Here is an 18,322-nt window from a genome sequence, read left to right on the forward strand (position 1 = left end):
GGGGGGTGGAGTGTTACGGGGGAGGGGGCGGGGGGGGGAGGACCCGGACTCGCAGAATAAACATTGATGTGGCTGTGGACCGAACCATTCTTGGGTTTGGGGGGTGTCCCGGGGGCGGGTGAGGGCCGCGAGTCGGAGGAAGAGGGGTCCCCGAAGGTGGGGAGGGGGCGGTGCCTCTTCTCCGCTCCCCAGGGGCGCGAGGCACAGGTTGACTGGCGGGCCACATCTGCACCGAAGCCGGCGCGCATCTGCAGCTGCATGGACCGGAGCAGCCGCCGGGCCGCACGCCCAGCACGCCGCCGGCCGCCCCCCACCGGCGCGCACACGCCCAGCCGCTTGGCTCACAGACACACGCTTGCTCTGTCTCCCCGGCCCGGCCGGCCCCCCACGCCGCCGCCACCCCCGACTCCCCAAGGGTCCCGCATCCGGAAAGTGAGGTGAGCGCGACCGCACCCCGTTGCGGAGGGGGATACTGGGGGACTGGGGACCTGAGGATGGGAGAAAGGAAGAGACAGGCATGCGGATGAACGGACGAATGGTTGGGAAGGACAGCCGGCTTCATCTGAGTGGCTCTTGCCCCCCTAAGACGCAAGAGCCTGGGGACCCACACGGGGGCTCCCAGAATTCTGCAGCCCCTGTGAAGACCCGGGAGCCAGGACCCTGCGGAGCTCCCCGTCAAGGCCACTCAGCCTCTTAAGATTTGCGGTCCTTGCCCTCCCCCAACCTAGGGGACCTAAGAAGACCACCTCTGAATCCCCCAGAGACCCAGGCGTCAGAGCTCTCATGTAGTCCGCCCCCACTGGGGAATCTGCATCTCCCACCCCCACCCCCGCCAATCCTGGAATCCCAGACCCCTCCCAGAAGGCCCAGTCCCCGGAACCCGGCATCAGAGCGCTCAGCACCCCCTATCCCCAGGGACCTAGGAGTCCCATCCTCCCCCCTCCTGCAGGAGCCCGCGGGACCGGGCGTCAGCGCCCCCAGCCCCCGCCTTCCGGATCCAGGTGTCCCCCCTCCTCACCCCCCAGCCTGATGCTTCGCGTCTCGGAGGCCGCGCTCGCGTTGCCATGGCAACAGGAGTCTATTTTGTGCTGGGAACACACAGCTCCCACTGCAGCGCCCCCCCACCCCGCCCCTCCAACCAGGGCCTGAGAGTAGGGGGACTGGGGGGGAGATACAGAGACACTCAGGCAGAGATCTGTAGATAGCAGACCTGGGAAATAGACATACAGACAAAGAGTCAGAGAGGTAGGAGAGATGGGGATTTGGGGAGTGGAGGGAACACAGGCAGGATGTAGAGACGGAGACATACGGGGCAAAGGGAAGAAGAGAAATGTTGGCACCCAGAAAACTGAGACTCAGAGAACGGGACAGCCCTGGGTGGGGAGGGGAGCAGAGACTGGGGGACGCAGAGAAGTGATGAGACATGGAGAGAGACACAGGCTAAGAGGACCGTGACCCAGAGCAGATCCCGTTAGAGATGAGAGGCCTCCTCCGGGAGGAGGAGTAGACCCGAAGATGCAGAGGACCCCCCCGCCCTTAGTCAGAGAGGCACGGGAGACCGTAAGACCTGGGGAGGGGGCGGGGCGCAGGGACCTAGTCTGCTGGGCCGCCTGGGGGGGGAGGGTCCTCGTCCCTGTGTTCCCGCCCCCATCCGGACCCCTCCCCTTCTCCAAGAGCCTGCTCCACCAGCCAGGTAAACCTACATCCTCTCCTCCTCTTGCCTGCTTTCCACATCCCTACCTCAAACCAACCCCTCAACCCCAGATATTCCTAGGATCCACTCCCTTTGCATGCCACCTGGACCCCACCTGTTCCCAGCCTCTGTCTCTGTCTCTCTGTCTCTGTCTCTCTACCCACCATGCACTCTCAGCCCCCCTCTGCCACCACCTGCAAATACCCCTCCAAGCCCCAGTTCCGGAGGTCGATCTTCTGACTCTTTCTGGGTCTTAGCCCTCTGTGAGTTTCCATCTCCTCTCTCTCTCCCTCTCTCGCAGCTTCTTGATCTCAGCTCCAGCTCTCTGCCCCACTCTCTCTGTGTCACTCTTTCCCTCTCCTTGAGTCTCTCTCCTTGAGTCTCTCTCCTCTCTCTGGGCCTCCTCTCCCCTCCCCCCCCACCAGCCTCCCAAGACCCTCTCCCTGTCCCTCCTCCTCTGTCCTGCTCCATCTCTCATTCTCTTCTCCTTACATCTCAGGAGGCTGCTCACCTGGCCCCACCCAGCCAACCTCACCCTGGCCCCTGGCCCCCACCAGCAGGGTCTGGAGGGGACACTGGGGCAGGATGTGGAGTGCGGGGCACGGTGTTATGCAGGTGCTGTGAGGTCCCCAGAAACCCAGGGACCTGGCAGGCCTGCTCTGGAAACCTCTCTCACGTTGAATCCCCTGATCTCTGCCTGTGTGTCTCTCAGGTCCTAGGCGGGGCAGGGGCACAGCCAGACCTCCAGCCCTGAGCTGCTGAGCATGCCTGGTGCAGGAAGGGAGGAGACTGGGGTGAAGGGCCCCCTCTTCTCCAGCTGTGGGGGAGGAAAGTGCCTGTGTGTAAGGGGGTGCGGGAGGGCTGTGTCTGTGTGTGTGGGGTGTCACATGGATGCTTCCAGATTTCACCACTTGGTGAGGGTGTGTGTGCACATGTATGTGTGCACCCACGAGGTTGCATGACTGTGGGCTGTGATGTATATGATTGTGTGTCCGTGTAGAGCTGGCTTGGGCAGGTCTCTGGTTGTATACTGGAGCTATCTGTAGTCCCGGTGTGTCACAATGTCTGAGATTCTGTTTGGGTCTTGTGTACTGTATGTGGAAATGCCCAGAAACGCATAGCTGTGTGTCCACATGGAGGTGTGTGTGTCTGTGTGCTGTGAAGAGGCTACAGGTGTGCCACCAGGATGACATTGGGTGTCCTTGTGTCTGGCACACTGTGTGGGTGTCCTGTGTCCTCTGTCATTGTGTGTATATGTTGTGTGTCTATGTGCTGTTTTGTGTGAGGTAAGGGCAGAATCGGTCCCCCTGTATACTTGTGTCTGGACAGGCCACTGTGTCCCTCAGCGTGTGTCTACTTCCCTTCAGGAGGTGTAAGGCAGGGGCAGGAGGCTACGGGTCCCTCCACTGGTAGAGGTGCCGGGTGTGTGTGTGCATTGTGTCTGGGTGCGTTGCAGTTTTGAGCAGATGTATGCTACAGCCCCCCACCCCCACTCCCAGGGTTGTCAATGGCCTGGGGTTGTGTGTCCCTGGGCATGTATGTGCAGTTGGAGGGGACAATAAGACTCTGTTAGCAGAGGGAAGAATTGTGCCCATGAAGCTCAGCCGGAGGCTTGGCACAGAATAGGGACTGAGTGGGCAAACTGCTAGTCCATACAGCGCCTTTATGGCAATGAGACAAAGGTAACCCCCTGGCCCAACGTAGCTCCCCTGCATCTATGGTTTGGCAGGCAGATGGCAACCTTGTGTGCGTTCTAAAGGATGCCCCTTCCCCCAGATGGATGCAGTCCCACCAGTACGCCTTAAGGAGTGGAGCCTGGCTGGATTCCAGCCTCTCAACCAGATCTCCTTGTGCAGTGCACAACCTGCCCTACCATGTGTGGCAGCTCTCAATGAATGAAAAAATCCACATCACTGCATGCATGTGGATTCACTGATGAAAGGTGTGTGTCTGTATGCATGTCAACCCACGTTTCCCTGCATGGGATAAAGTTTCTACAGGTGACAGTGCCCTGAGACCTGAGTTCAGAGCCCAGCTCCAATGCTTGGGCACTGTAATTTTTGGCAAACAATGGAACCACAGTGTTTTCATCTGAAGTGTGTGTATGTGTGTGAGAGAGACACAGAGAGAAGACCCACATCTCACACTTCCTTTCAACATTCATCCATGCAATAAATATTTATAGGACACCTCCTGTGGCAAGCACGGATGCCAGGTGCTGTGGACACCATGGGAAACAAGCCGGACAAAACAGTCTGTTTTTACAGAGTTTATAGTCTACTAGGGGAGCTAAGTAACCACACATACAATGTGGCAAAGTAGAGATGGGACCTAGGAAAAGACAAGGGTGAGGCCCAGGGCGGCCAGGGGTGCTGTTTTAGGACAGGACAGGGAAGGCTCAGTGAGATGACCTGTGAGGGTCACCTGAAGGAAGGAAGGGGGAACCAGACCATATTCACAACAAGGGGAGGTGCCAGGTAAAAGGAACAACAGAGGCAAAGGCAGGAAGAAGGGACCCTCTTGGCCATGGGACCTGGAAAGGCATGAAGGAACCGGGAAGGGAGAAGGCTTTCCGTGTCGTTCTAGGTGTGTCAGGCAGCCAGCAGGTGATTTCAATAGGGGATGGCTTGATGCCATCTGACCTATGGTTTGTTTCTTAAAATTGTGGCAAAATATGGGATGCCTGAGTGGCTCAGCAGTTGAGTGTCTGCCTTTGGCTCAGGGCATGATCCTGGAGTTCTGGGATCGAGTTCCACAACGGGCTCTCTGCCTGCTTCTTTCTCTGCCTATGTCTCTGCCTTCTCTGTGTCTCTCATGAATAAATAAATAAAATCTTTAAAAACATTGTGGCAAAATACACCTAACTTAAAATGTACTATTTTAGCTATTTTTAAACCTTTTTTAAGTGTACGGTTTGGTGATACTTAGGACATCTGTGGTGTTGTGCAACCATCACCGCTATTTTTTTTTAAAGATTTTATTTATTTATTCATGATAGACACACAGAGAGAGACAGAGACGCAGGCAGAGGGAGAAGCAGGCTCCATGCAGGGAGCCCGATGTGGGACTCGATCCCGGGTCTCCAGGATCACGCCCCGGGCCGAAGACAGGCGCTTAAACCACTGAGCCACCCAGTCTGCCCCCATCACCGCTATCTAATGCAGGATACTTTCATCACCCCCAAAGCAGTCACCCCCCATTCTTCCCCTCCCCCAGCTCCAGGCAACCAGTGACAGTTGTCTGGCTTTATAGATCTGACCACTGTGGATACTTCATATAAATGGGATCATTCAGTAGATCACCTTCTGTGTCTGGCTTCCCTGACCTATCAGTTCTTCATTCCTCCTTAAAGCTGAATAAGATTTTGTCTGAATAGACCACGTTGTGTTTATCTGTTCCTCTGTTGGGGGGGATGGGGGGGCACTTTGGCGATGTTATGAATGCTTGTGTATAAGTTTTCATGTGAACATATGTTCCAGTTCTTTGGGGGGCAGACACCTAGGAGTGGAATTGCCAGCTCATGTGATAACTCTGTTTACCTTTTGAGGAACCACCAAACGGCTGTCCACAGTATGGGCTAAACTGCTTCTTTTTTTTTTTTTTTCTAAAGATTTTGTTTATTTATTTATTTATTTTTAAAGATTTTATTTATTTATTCATGAGAGACACAGAGAGGCAGGCAGAGACGTAGGCAGAGGGAGAAGCAGGTTCCATGCAGGGAGCCCGACGTGGGACTCTATCCTGGGTCTCCAGGGTCATGCCCTGGGCCGAAGGCAGAGGCTTAATGGACCGAGCCACTCAGGTGCCCATGGGCTAAGCCGCTCATAAGATGCCTATTAAACACCAAGTCGGATGTTGTAGCCTGGAGTGCAGGGCTGCAGCTGGAGCTAAAAGGCAACTTGAGGGGCAGCCCAGGTGGCTCAGCAGTTTAGCGCCTGCCTTCGGCCCAGGGCTTGATCCTGGAGACCTGGGATCGAGTCCTGCATCGGGTTCCCTGCATGGAGCCTGCTTCTCCCTCTGCCCCTCTCTCTCTCACTCTGTGTCTCTCATGAATAAATAAAATCTTTAAAAAAATAAAAGGCAACTTGAGGTCGCAGGCCAGAGAGGGGCCAGCTGGCTGAGGAGCAGGGAGCCTGAGCTCTCCCCATCCCAGCCCCTACAACTTCTGGTGGTAACAGTGTGGTCTCCAGATACACACACCCTCCATGGAAAGGAGCAAATAAAAGTTATACCTCTTGATACTTGTTCCACCAGTTCTATCCTCCCTCCCATCCCCTCATGCTGCTTTCATATAGCCATGACTTCCTTCAAGATTTCTTAATATTTATTCACAACAGTGTTAAACATGCACCACCCTGGCTTGATCTGTGCACTTGCCCTCCCCGCTGCCAGGACGAAAGTCCCATAGAGGCAAAGACCCCAAACCCCAGGGCTCAGTCACCGACCGCTCCATCCTCATGGCTCAGTTCCTGCAGCCTTGGCATCTGCGCTGCTGCACCGCTTCTGGTAGACACCGCTGGACTGGCCGGCCCCTTCAGGTCCCTCCCTCTGCCACCTGCCCCAGGGTCCTGCTGGGGTCCCACGCTGCCCGCCACCCTCCGCCCACCGCCAGCAGCGGCTGCAGCCAACACTTGCACAGCACGTGTGCACAGTCTGCCGCTCAGCAACAGGCCAGGTTGCTCCAGGCTCCTGGAAGAGGCTAACCCCGCTCATCCTCATCGCCACCCCCTGATAACCATCCTTACCCCCACTTTACACATGGGGAAACTGAGGCATGAGAAACCTAGATGAGAGCCTATGCAGTCAGGCAGCTGGCACACGGTGGAGCTCTGTCACCCTGCCTGTCTTGCTGTGGGCTGAGACACTTCAGACCTGCCCCTGTGAGAATGTGTGTGTGTGTTCCTTATGTGTGCATCTGTGTGTCTATGTGTGTGAGAGAGAGACAGAGACAGAGAGGGCGGAGGGGACAGAAGGGGAGAGGGACAGAGGCAGAAGCTTGAGACCCATGAACTATCAGACCTAAATAAAAGAGAAATCAGTCTTTGGGACCACTGAGGACCTGGCAGGTCCCAGCCAGCAGTTCTCACCTGTGCCCCCAGGGGGACATCTGGCAATGCCTGGGGATATGTTACGCTGTCACCATGTAAAGAATGGGAATTCTGGCACCGGGTGGCTGCACACAGGACCGGTGCAACCAGAGTAGTGCCCGGGAGAGAAGCCCTGCACTACCTAGTTCCACGGCCTGGGCTGTCAGCTTAAGTTCTCAACTCCCAATCTCTCTCTCCCACCCCACCGCCCACACCTCCCTCTCCCCTTCCCCATCTCCCTCGCTCCTCCCCGTCGCCCACCCCACATCTGCCTCCATTCCTTCCCCCATCTGCTCTGACCCACCACCCCTCCTCCCCGCCCCTCCACCCCTACGCTCCCACGTCCGCAGTTCTCACCGCCTCCTCCCTCCCTCCTTTACGCCGCCTCCTCACATCACATCTTGGCTCTGGTTTGTCCATCCTTTACTTGTGCTCACCCCTCTGATATCTCCGCCGACCTTCCCAACCTTTCCTGCCGCATTAATCGCACACCTTGATCGGTTCCGCGTCTGCCGTCATCATGTCCATCCTCCCCGGCGGCGTCCCGGCTCATTTCCGTCTCCCCCGCGCATCCCGTCCCCTGCCCTGTGGGACTGCTGACTTTGGGCCCGTGCCTCTCCCCCTCCATGCATCTCTTCGGGCTCCCGGTGCTCGTTTTTCCCCACCCTTCTATCTTCCCTCGGCTCGCCCTCCTCTTCCCGTCCGGCCACCCATGCCCACGTTTCTGCACCTCCAGCCATCTCTCTCTCACGCACCGCCCCCCGCCCCGGCCTTGCTTCTCCCCGCAGCCTGACGGCTCGGTCTGACCTGCGCGCCCCATGCCGTCCCTCCTGCTCCTCGGGACACTCCTGCTCCTGGCCTCGACCGCCCGCCCGGCCGGGGCGCGCCCGTCCAACGCCACAAGCGCCGAGCCCCCGGGCCCGCTGCCCGCCCTGCTGGCGCACCTGCGGCGCCTGACCGGGGCGCTGACGGGTGGTGGGGGCGCGGCGGGCCCGGGCGCCAACGGCACCAGGACCAGCGCCCAGAGCGGGACAGGCGCGGCGGCGCGGGCGCCCCCTCCCGCCGAGCTCTGCCACGGCTACTACGATGTCATGGGCCAGTACGACGCCACCTTCAACTGCAGCACGGGCTCCTACCGCTTCTGCTGTGGGACCTGCCACTACCGCTTCTGCTGCGAGCACCGCCACATGCGCCTGGCGCAGGCCTCCTGCTCCAACTACGACACGCCGCGCTGGGCCACCACGCCACCGCCGCTGGCCGGGGGCGTCGGGGGTGCTGGGGGCGCGGGCGGGGGGCCCGGGCCCGGCCAGGCTGGGTGGCTAGAAGGGGGGCGGGCGGGGGGGGCGGGGGGGCGCGGGGGCGAGGGCCCCGGGGGCAGCACGGCCTACGTGGTGTGCGGGGTCATCAGCTTCGCCCTGGCGGTGGGCGTCGGCGCCAAAGTGGCCTTCAGCAAGGCGTCCCGAGCGCCCAGGGCGCATCGGGAGATCAACGTGCCCAGGTATGTGAGCGCCGGGTCCCTGGCGGGTGGGGCCTGGGGACCGGGCCTGGGCAGTGGGAGGTGGGGCCATCTGGTGAGGGCGTGGCTACGGGGTGCGGGCTTGTTCCCAGACGCAGCTGGCAGCCCAGTGAGCCTGGGAGCCAAAGCCTAGGGAGTCGGGCGGGCCCTAAGAATAGATGCGACAGCACGGGCCTGGCTGCTGAGTGACGGGTGAGGCGCAGGCCTTCATTCACCAAATTATTTCTTGAGCACTTTCTGTGGGTCAGGAGCTAGGGATACAGCAGTTATAAAACAAGGTCCCTTTAAAAAAAGGGGGGTGGGGATCCCTGGGTGGCTCAGCGGTTTAGCGCCAGCCTTTGGCCCAGGGAGCGATCCTGGAGTCCCCGGATCGAGTCCCCGGATCGAGTCCCCGGATCGAGTCCCCGGATCGAGTCCCGGGATCGAGTCCCATGTCGGGCTCCCAGCATGGAGCCTGTTTTTCCCTCTGCCTGTGTCTCTGCCTCTCTCTCTCTCTCTCTATGCCTATCATAAATAAATAAATAAATAAATAAATAAATAAATAAATAAATAAATAAATCTTAAAAAAAAAAACCAGGGTCCCTGCTCTGCTGGGTAAATCCGACTTCCAACCCCCGGGCTGCTGCCTGCGGTCTGTGTGACCCAGGGCCTGTTCCTTGGTTTGCTTGCCTGTACGATGGAGCTAATAATTGTTCCCCATGCATTCAGACTGTAATGTCGAGTCTTGGCACACGGTAAGCCCTCAATAAATGCTGGCTGGCTACCGTTATCTTTAAATGTTGGTGGTGGAGAGAGTAAGCAAGCAACCACATAGGCAATATAATGTTAGGTATTGATTACCACTGTGAAGAAAATAAAGCAGCATAACAGGTAGAGAGTGGGGGCTGATGGTGTTTGATGTGAAGTGGTCAGGAAAGGCCCCTCGAGCAGAGACGGGAAGGGAAGGAGCAAGCCAGACAGGTATCTGTGTGAAGGGCATTCCAGGCAGAGGGAACAGCACGCAGAAGAACACCATGCGAGTACTTGCAGTACAATGAAGGGGGGAGCAAGGTGGGAAAAGAAGCCTGCGCTCTCCCTCTCCTTGCCCGCACCCCTGTCCCCAGGCCGCTGACCTTTGCTCTGCCACCCCTAGGGCTCTGGTGGACATTCTGAGGCATCAGGCGGGGCCTGGGACCCGCCCAGACCGGGCACGAAGCAGCTCCTTGACGCCGGGGGTCGGGGGCCCCGACAGCATACCCCCGAGAACGCCCAAGAACCTCTACAACACGGTGAAGCCCTCCAATCTCGGTGAGTGGGACCTGGGAGTCCGGGCTGCCCCTGCGGCCTCTGACCACGCCCACCAACCCTGCGGCTCCGCCCTCTCAGAATAGCCCCACCTCCTGCTGCCCAGGCCCCGCCCCCACCCCACCCTCCCGCCTCTGCCTGCTCTGAACCATTCCCGCCCAGACTCGTCACAGGGCCATGCTGAGGGGCACCACAGCGAGTCACGCCCCTCCCTGCCCTCCTGTGAACCCCCTGGCTGGGTGCTGTGGATGCCACGGTGATGTAAATTTAGGCATTCTCAGCTCCTGCACTTGAGAAAGTGTCAGAGCTCCCAACAGCCAAGCTCACAAGAAGTCCCTAAGAGTTGAATTAGAATGTGTCCAGACAGCCTGGATTTGAGTCCTAGTTCTGCCACTGCTGACCTGGGGCCTCAGGGTCCTCGCCCATAAAGCCAGAAGCAAAACAGCACTCACCTCACAGAGTTATTGTGAAGGTCAAATGCTGGAATGCTGAGAGCAATGACTCCCACAGACAAAGCACCATATAAATACTAGTGCCATATAAAACATAAATCTTACATTTTATGACGGGTTCATCAAGGCAGAAGTCCAGGGAGCTATAACAGGTTTGAGGAGGAGAAAGACTTCCCCCAGGAAATGCTGTTTGAGCAGTGGCCTGGAGGGTGAGGGGTTTCCTTGGGCCAACAGAGCTCTGGGCGGCTGAAGCAGTTTGTGAGGCCAGTGAGAGGGTGGGCAGATGCCTCAAGAAGGGCTTGAGCACAGGGCTGGGCTGAGGAGCTCTGCCTTTGTCCTGACAGCAATGGGGAGCCATGGAGGAATTTAGACCAAGGGAGCAACGACGTCAGGAGTGAGTGGAAGAGTGACTTTTCTGGAACCCATGTGAAGGGGGAGAGATGAGAGGAAGGCCAGATGGTAATCTTGGCTGTACAGGACAAGGCCTGAACTGGGGTCAGAAACGGAGGGGAAGAGATGGATCTGAATAGTAGTACTAAGGAAGAGACATTTGAGGTGGATCTTGAGGGATGAGTAGGAGTTCTTGAGGCAAAGGAGGGGAGGAAGGAATTCAAGGCTGAGAGAATAGCATAACAGCATATGCAGTGTCCCTGTGGCAAGGCTCCAGTGGGGGCCAAGTAAGCCTAAAACACCTATCCTGGCTTAGATTTTTGTCCTGTGGGTGATAGCCAGACATTAAAAGCATTTGCAGCAGCAGGGGAGCAGGGGCAGAGGCAAGTGTGGGTACCAGGAGAATTATCGTGGGGTGGAGGGGGCTGATCTTTAAGATCTTGACTAAGGGGCTGGCCACATGGCCAGAAGGCTGAATGGTGCAAGAGGGGGAGACAGGCCAGAGCAGAGATTCAGGAGGTAGGAGGGATCAGAGTGGAAACCCTTCCACAAGAGCAGGACAGCAGCTCCAGCTGGGGGCGGGCAACAGCAGTGACACCATTCCCCTCTTGGTCTCCACAGATAGTATGCACAACTACCTACACCTCAACGTCAACAGCCCCAAGCACCATGCTGCCACGATGGGTATGGACCAGGGCTGGGTGGTGGGGAGGACAGGGCTTGTTTCCTTCCCTGCGTTGTATTGATCCTGAGCTGGGGGGCCCAGGACAGAGCAGGCCTGAGGCCCTGTGAGCCCTGACCTCCCAGGTTGGCCAGGTAACCACAATAGCCTCAGTTTCCAGTTTGGACCCCAGAGGTGGTCATCTTTCTCCCATCTGGGTTGGTGGGAAGATGCATGGAATGGACTGCCCCTCCATTCTGGGTCCAGGCACCCGATGGGAGCTGAGCAAGGGGCAGTTGCCTCTCTTCCCATGACGTGACCCGCCTCCCCAGCAATGAGCCTGTCTCCTGAGGTGGGGAAATGAGTACAGACAGGTATCCTGGCCTGCTCGCGCTCTGAGGGGCCAGGACCCCGGGCTTCCACTCCCTGAGGGCTTGGGGCTGGAACTGCCAGGTCTGAGGGAGGAGGGGCTGGACTGACCCCTGCCCTGCCCCTCTTGCCCCAGACTGGCGTGCTGCTCCACCGCCCAGCCCCTCCTTGCACTACTCCACCCTCTCCTGCTCCCGGTCCTTCCACAATCTCTCACACCTGCCCCCATCCTATGAGGCCGCTGTGAAATCCGAGCTGAACCGCTACTCATCCCTCAAGAGACTGGGTGAGTCCCAGGAAGGGAAGGGGCACAGGTAATGGGGTGGGGTGGGGTATAGGGACAGGGTCTGAGTTCAGAACCATGGAGACTGGCCCAACTGATTAAAAATGCAGATTCATGGCCTCCTAAGATCTGTTGTATTCATCAGGACCCGTATTTACAATGAACAGAAATACAACTTAAGGAAAAAAAAAAAAAAAGGACACCTGGGTGATTTAGTGGTTGAGCATCTATCTGCCTTCAGCTCAGGTCATGATCCTCAGGGAACTGGGATTGAGTCCCACATCAGGTTTCCCACAGGGAGCCTGCTTCTCCCTCTACCTATGTCTCTGCCTCTCTCTCTGTCTCTCATTAATAAATAAATAAAATCTTTTTAAAAAATGCTCTTTAGGGGCTCCTGGGTGGCTTAGTCAGTTAAGTGTCTGCCTTTGATTCAGGTCATAATCCCAAGGTCCTGGGATCCAGTCCCACATTGGGCTCCCTGTTCAGTGGGGAGTCTGCTTCTCCCTCTGCCTCTGCCACTCCCCCTGCTTGTGCTTGCTCTCTCTCTCTCTGTCAAATAAATCTTTTTGTTAAAAGATTTTATTTATTTATCCATGAGAGAGAGAGAGAGAGAGGCAGAGACACAGGCAGGGGGAGAAGCAGGCACAATGCAGGGAGCCCGATGTGGGACTCAATCCCGGATCTTGGGATCATGCCCTGAGCCAAAGGCAGATGCTCAACTGCTGAGCCACACAGCCGTCCCTCTGGCAAATAAATTTTTAAAATATTTTTTTAAATGCTTTTTATATTATGACCCATGAGATGCATGTGTGTATGTATCTTTTTTAATTAAAGGAAAACTTTAAAACTTGTTATTATGAGCATTTTCAAACATACCCAACATTAGAGGAAATTGTAAAATGAATCCCCATGTTCCCATCACTCAGCCTCATTTTGTTAAATCTATACTCCCTTCACCCCAGTTTTTGGTGGATTCTTTCTTTCTTTTTTTTTTTTTTTTTTACTTTTTAAAAAAGATTTATTTATTTTTAGAGAGAGAGGGAGAGTGGGGAGGGGTAGAGGGAGGGAGGATAGAGAATCTCAAGCAGACTCTTGGCTCAGAGTGGAGCCAACGTGGTCCCATGACCCTCAGATCACGACCTGAGCAGAAGCCAAGATTTGGACATTCAGGCCACCCCTTTGATGGATTATTTTAAAACAAACCCTAGGTATTGTCACTGCATCCATTAATATTTCAATAACACAAACAAAACTGAAATAAAAAACTTTATGAACTAGTACTCACCCGTATTCCCCTATTATATGGATGCTTTCTTTTTTATATAACTTTTAAAAATCTTTTTCCCCACCACCATCTCCGTAATCTTTTTTATTTTTTTAATATTTTATTTATTCACGAGAGACACAGAGAAAGAGAGAGAGGCAGAGACACAGGCAAAGGGAGAATCAGGCTCCATGCAGGGAGCCTGACCTGGGACTCGATCCGGGTCTCCAGGATCACACCCTGGGCTGTAGGTGGCGCTAAACCGCTGAGCCATCCAGGCTGCCTGCCTTAATCTTTTTTTTTTTTTTTTTTTTTAATTTAAGTAATCTCTGCACCTAATGTGGTGCTCAAACTAATGGCCTAGAGATGAAGACTCAGATGCTTAGCTAGCAAGGCGCTCCTATGTGGATGCTTTCTGATAATTTTTTATTCTATTGCATTTCAAAATGCCAGTCACCATCCACAACACTGACTCCATAATCCATGAGTAGGTCACCTCTCTAAATTGGAAAAAAAGGAAGTCCCCCTCATCTACCGGCCCACCATTGTGTGGGAGGCCTAGGAATCTGCATTTTGGTTACATAGCTAGCCTGATGGTTTTGACTGACCAAAGTTTGGGACGCAGTCACCCGTGCCTGGGCTACTGACCAGGACATTCCGGTGATGTCTGGGGTCGTCGTGCGCATGGGAGGTACGGAAGCCAGGGGATGGGAGAGGTTCTAGGCTGGCTGGGGACTTACCTCTATAGCTTTGTCCCCTCTTCCCCCAGCTGAGAAGGATCTGGATGAAGCCTACCTGAAGCGCCGGCACCTGGCGGAAATGCCCCGCGGGACACTGCCCCTGCATGCCCTTCGGCGACCCGGCACGGGGGGCGGCTACCGCATGGATGCCTGGGGCGGCCCAGAAGAGCTGGGCCTGGCGCCCGCGCCCAACCCGCGGCGAGTCATGTCCCAGGAGCACCTGCTGGGCGACGGAGGCCGGGCGCGCTACGAATTCACCCTGCCGCGCGCGCGCCTGGTGTCGCAGGAGCACCTGCTCCTGTCGTCGCCCGAGGCCCTGCGCCAGAGCCGGGAGCATCTGCTGTCCCCCCCTCGGAGCCCCGCGCTGCCCCCAGAGCCTGCCGCCCGCGCCAGCCTGGCCGCGTCCCACTCCAACTTGCTGCTAGGACCCGGGGGCCCCCCCACGCCGCTGCACGGGCTGCCCCCACCGCCCGGCCTGCACGCGCACCACCACCGAGGCCTGCACGGCTCCCCGCAGCCGGCCTGGATGTCGGACGCCGGTGGGGGAGGGGGCACGCTGGCGCGCAGGCCGCCCTTCCAGCGCCAGGGCACGCTGGAGCAACTGCAGTTCATCCCCGGCCACCACCTTCCGCAACACCTGCGCACCGCCAGCAAGAATGAGGTGACTGTCTGAAGCCAGGCCCAGGGAAGCTTGGGGGGCTGAGGCCTCGCCGGGCCCCCATCCCAGACTGAATCCCCCAACACACTCCAGGGGCCTAGGACCCAGGATCAGCCTGTGGGCAGGGGGCTGCCCCCAAGGACACTGCTGTGGATGAAATCATCACTGGAGACCAAATCTCCTTCTGGGATGTCATGGTAGATAAGATCCCTCCTCCTATGTCGCTGTTTGAGGCAAGGCCTCTTTCCCATGACGTTATCACAGAGGAAGAGCCCTGCCTGTGAGGTCATCACTAGTGAAAATGTCTGTGTTCTGTGATGTCATCACAGGGACAAAACCTTCCCATGAATCTATCAGAGAGGAATAGGCCTGCCCCTGAGGCCATCACTAGAGGCCATGTCTATGTTCCATGAAGTCATCACAGACTTTCTCCCTGTGATGTCACAGCAGAAGACAATGCCTTGTCCTGTGACATCATCCTGAGAGACAAAGATTCCTTCCTGTGAATGTCCTTGCAGAGACGAGTCTCACCCTTATGATGTCATCTCCGGCACCAAAGGCCTCTTTTGACATCATTATCAGGAAAATATTTTCTTCCAGAGAAGATGTCTTTGTCTATAGGGTTGTCACTACAGACAAAGCCATCTTCCTGGGATACATCGCAGGGGAAACGCCTTGCCAACTGTGTCCTCCCTATACATAAGACCTTTCCAGGACACTGTCACAGGGACTCTGCCTCCTTCCTGTGATGCCATCTCCAGAGAAGGTGCCTTGCCCTATGACATGATCAGAGGGACTGTGCCTCTTCCCATGATGTCATCACCAGGGATGACAGCCCACTTCTGGGACACCTCCAGGATGAGGCCCCTTCTGCAATATTGCCACTGGACTCTGCCTGCTCCGGGGTGATGCTGTAAGACTCCTCCACTGCTGCTGCCGTATCATGAGCAGGCAGGGTCTGCCCAGAATCCATGGCCACCCTGGAGTCACCAGAGAAAGTGCTCTGACCTGAGAAGTTGTCTGAGGGGTGTCATTACTGGGGACACAGCCCCATCTGGAGAGGTCTCCACCAGAGATGATGGTCTGACTGTAGGTTGTTGGCAGTGGGCCCCAACTGAGGTTCTGTCTCAATGCTGTGATGTTGTCACCATAGACACTGCCCAGAGTTTCTGCCTTGTCCTGCCGTGACTTAACTTGGTCACTCCTTTCCCTGACACCAGGGACATGCCCTGCAGGATCCCCACCAGATCCTTCCTCTAAAGAGTGGTTGGGCCTCAGATCCCACCCCTGTGCAGTGATGTCACCTCCTGTGTGTGACTCCTGGAGGACAGGACTCCCAGACTGCCTTCTGCTCCACTCTGGCCCACCAACCTCCCAGAGTCCTGGGACTTATAGTGGCCCAAAGGCTGGTGTCACTTCTTTCTGCCATAACTAGAGACATCATCACCTCTGTCAACAAGCTCCTAGCTTCCTGTTGGGGGTGAGGTGGGATGGGGCTGGATGGGGTGTGCCCACTATTGATTTTGCTGATGATATCATCAGTACCATAAGACTTTCACCACTCATGATGGCATTGTACCTGGGGTCAAATGCTAACCATGCCTGATGATGACATCATTTCCCAGGATTCCCTATGACCTATAGTGTCCTCATCTCCCAGGATCTACCACAACCATTGTATCATCATCCTCTAGGATCCACCATGACATATTATGTCATTACCTTCCAGAATCCTCTATGGCTGATGGTAACATCTTCTATCAGTATCCACTAATACTGATGATGCCACCATTTCCCATAGTCCCCAATAATTGTGGTGTCATCACCTCTTAGGATCCACTTCAATCATAACTTCATCACCTCCCAGGATCCACTTCAACCATGGTGTCATCACCTCCCAGGATCCACTTCAATAATGATGCCATCCCCTCCCAGGATCCACTTCAACCATGATAGCATCACTTCCCAGGATCCACTTTAACCATGATGTCATCACCTCCCAGGATCCTCTTCCACCATTATGTCATCACCTCCCAGGATCCACTTCAACCATGGTCTCATCACTTCCCAGGACCCACTTCAACCATGGTGTCATCATCTACCAGGATCCACCATAACCATAGCATCATCATTTCCTAGGACCCATGACATCAAAATATGTCATCATTTACTACTAGGATCCACTTCAACCTTGCATCATCATCTTGATGGCCAAGTACTACAATGACTGTATTTTGAATGTTTTCTGGGGTCCCATGGCACCTATAATTTCTCTTAAGGGGAACTAGCACAATACACACCATTTTCCCACTCCGTATAAATGGAATAGGGTGGGGACCCATCTGATGACATCATCTTTAGTTTGCCCCTTCTTAATGATGTCACTGCCTCCCTCCTGACTTGAGCTGATGCCTTCATCAACCCCACCACAGACCTGGTCTTGGCCAGACCCCATCATCCCTCTGGTGAGGGCACCCAGGCCTCTCCTGATAACGCACAGCCCTTCACCCAACCATCTGATCGGTGACAGGGTCAACACAGAAAACTTCTCATCGTGGGTGAGGAGGGCAGGGTGGGGGGGGAGCTTTACAGTCCTCTGGTGATATCACTGCCCCTATTACCTGGACCCCCACCCAAAACAGCACACCACTGGCTCGGGCCAAACTCTCCTCAGAGACCGCATGGGCTGGGTGGACAGCTGCTGACCTCCCTGGGGCCTTCAGTCACATCTTCCGCTGGCCTGGTCCTGGAGCAGACACATCTGGAGGACCATGGCCACTGCCAGCGCCACGGGGGGCGGTGCTCTGCATCATTTCAAGATGGTGGAGAACCGGGTTCTCTCCTTATCTCCCCCTCACACACCAGGGAGCCTCCAGGGGTTTTGGGGATTCCTCAACACCCAATGCACAATTTGCCCTAATTCTCTTTGTATATAGCCATGTTGCTGGGGGGCGGCCATTCCCCCACTCTTAAAGGGCTACACACCCCCTCCCCAGCCCCCAAGGCAAGGTGAGGGGGCCTCTTCTCCCTCCTCTGGGCCGTCCCCCTCCCTCCTCTGCCTTCCCCCACCCCAAATACCGGCACCTCAGCTCATCCTTTCTCAACAGGAGCCTGGGGCAGATGACTAGCCCTCAGTTCTCACCACATGAAGAAAATGGGGAGCTAGCCCACCCTACCTGGGCCCCAGTGCCAATTTTTCCACTCCATGCTTTTAGCTGCTCCTGTGGGTTCGCCCTCGTCCCTCCCAGGGCTTCCCTGTGCCCTGTGCCCCTCAGCCGACTGTGACATCCCCAGAGAGGAGCCAGCTTGAGCGCCTGCCCTATTTCAGACCCCCTTCCCTCTGCTCTCCATCCCCATTGAGCACTCAGCTTTCTCCAGCCCCTGCAATATAGGAGTGTGGGGCCTTTCAGCTTTTGTATGCCCCCCTCGAAGCACTGTCTCCTGGCCTAGATTCCAGGTATCTTGTTCCCCTCACCCCACTCACTCTGCCACAGGCTGCCTGACATTGAGGCCTTGGCCTCTGATCTCAAATAAGCCATAGTGGGGAGAGGTCTCAAGGGGCTGAGGAAGCAGGCTCATCCTGCCTGATCCACCTCCATGCTTCCAGAGCTGGGACCTAGCCATCTGAGTCTTCCACCTCCTGAAAATGCACATGCGCACACTCACACACATTCTCCCCCACCCCAACTTGCAGGGGAGGAGTGGAGGAGGGGGTGCAGAGAGGAGATAAACAGTTCTGGACCAGAAGACTCTCCACAGCTTCTTTATCCCTCCCCCTCATTGCTCAACACCAGACCCTGCCCCCAGTCCCTTGGTGAGGACAGTGGCCAAATGGCAACTTGTTTTTTTTTTTTTTTTTTTTTTTTTTTTGAATAAACAGATGTTTCCTGAGCCTGGGTCTCAAGGTTTACTATCGGGAAGAAAT

At 56.0% G+C, this 18,322-nt stretch overlaps 1 protein-coding gene across 3 annotated transcripts; it reads left to right on the top strand.

The window, feature by feature from the left end:
• Positions 1-70: 70 nt before the first annotated feature.
• SHISA7 (shisa family member 7) lies at positions 71-18,289 on the top strand. 3 transcript variants are annotated; one of them, XM_077914390.1, is made up of 6 exons: positions 71-437; positions 7,569-8,278; positions 9,429-9,583; positions 11,044-11,106; positions 11,589-11,738; positions 13,769-18,289. In XM_077914390.1, exons 2-6 carry the CDS (start codon positions 7,599-7,601, stop codon positions 14,410-14,412), a joined length of 1,692 nt encoding a protein of 563 aa, XP_077770516.1. In that variant the 5' UTR covers positions 71-437; positions 7,569-7,598; the 3' UTR covers positions 14,413-18,289. The 3 variants fall into 3 exon arrangements, with proteins under 3 accessions (XP_077770516.1, XP_077770534.1, XP_077770524.1); XM_077914408.1 differs by lacking the exon at positions 71-437 and adding an exon at positions 851-1,693; XM_077914398.1 differs by lacking the exon at positions 71-437 and adding an exon at positions 7,147-7,190.
• Positions 18,290-18,322: the final 33 nt, after the last annotated feature.

The sequence above is a fragment of the Canis aureus genome, chromosome 1 (genome assembly GCF_053574225.1).
Source record: "Canis aureus isolate CA01 chromosome 1, VMU_Caureus_v.1.0, whole genome shotgun sequence".
Taxonomy (NCBI): domain Eukaryota; kingdom Metazoa; phylum Chordata; class Mammalia; order Carnivora; family Canidae; genus Canis; species Canis aureus.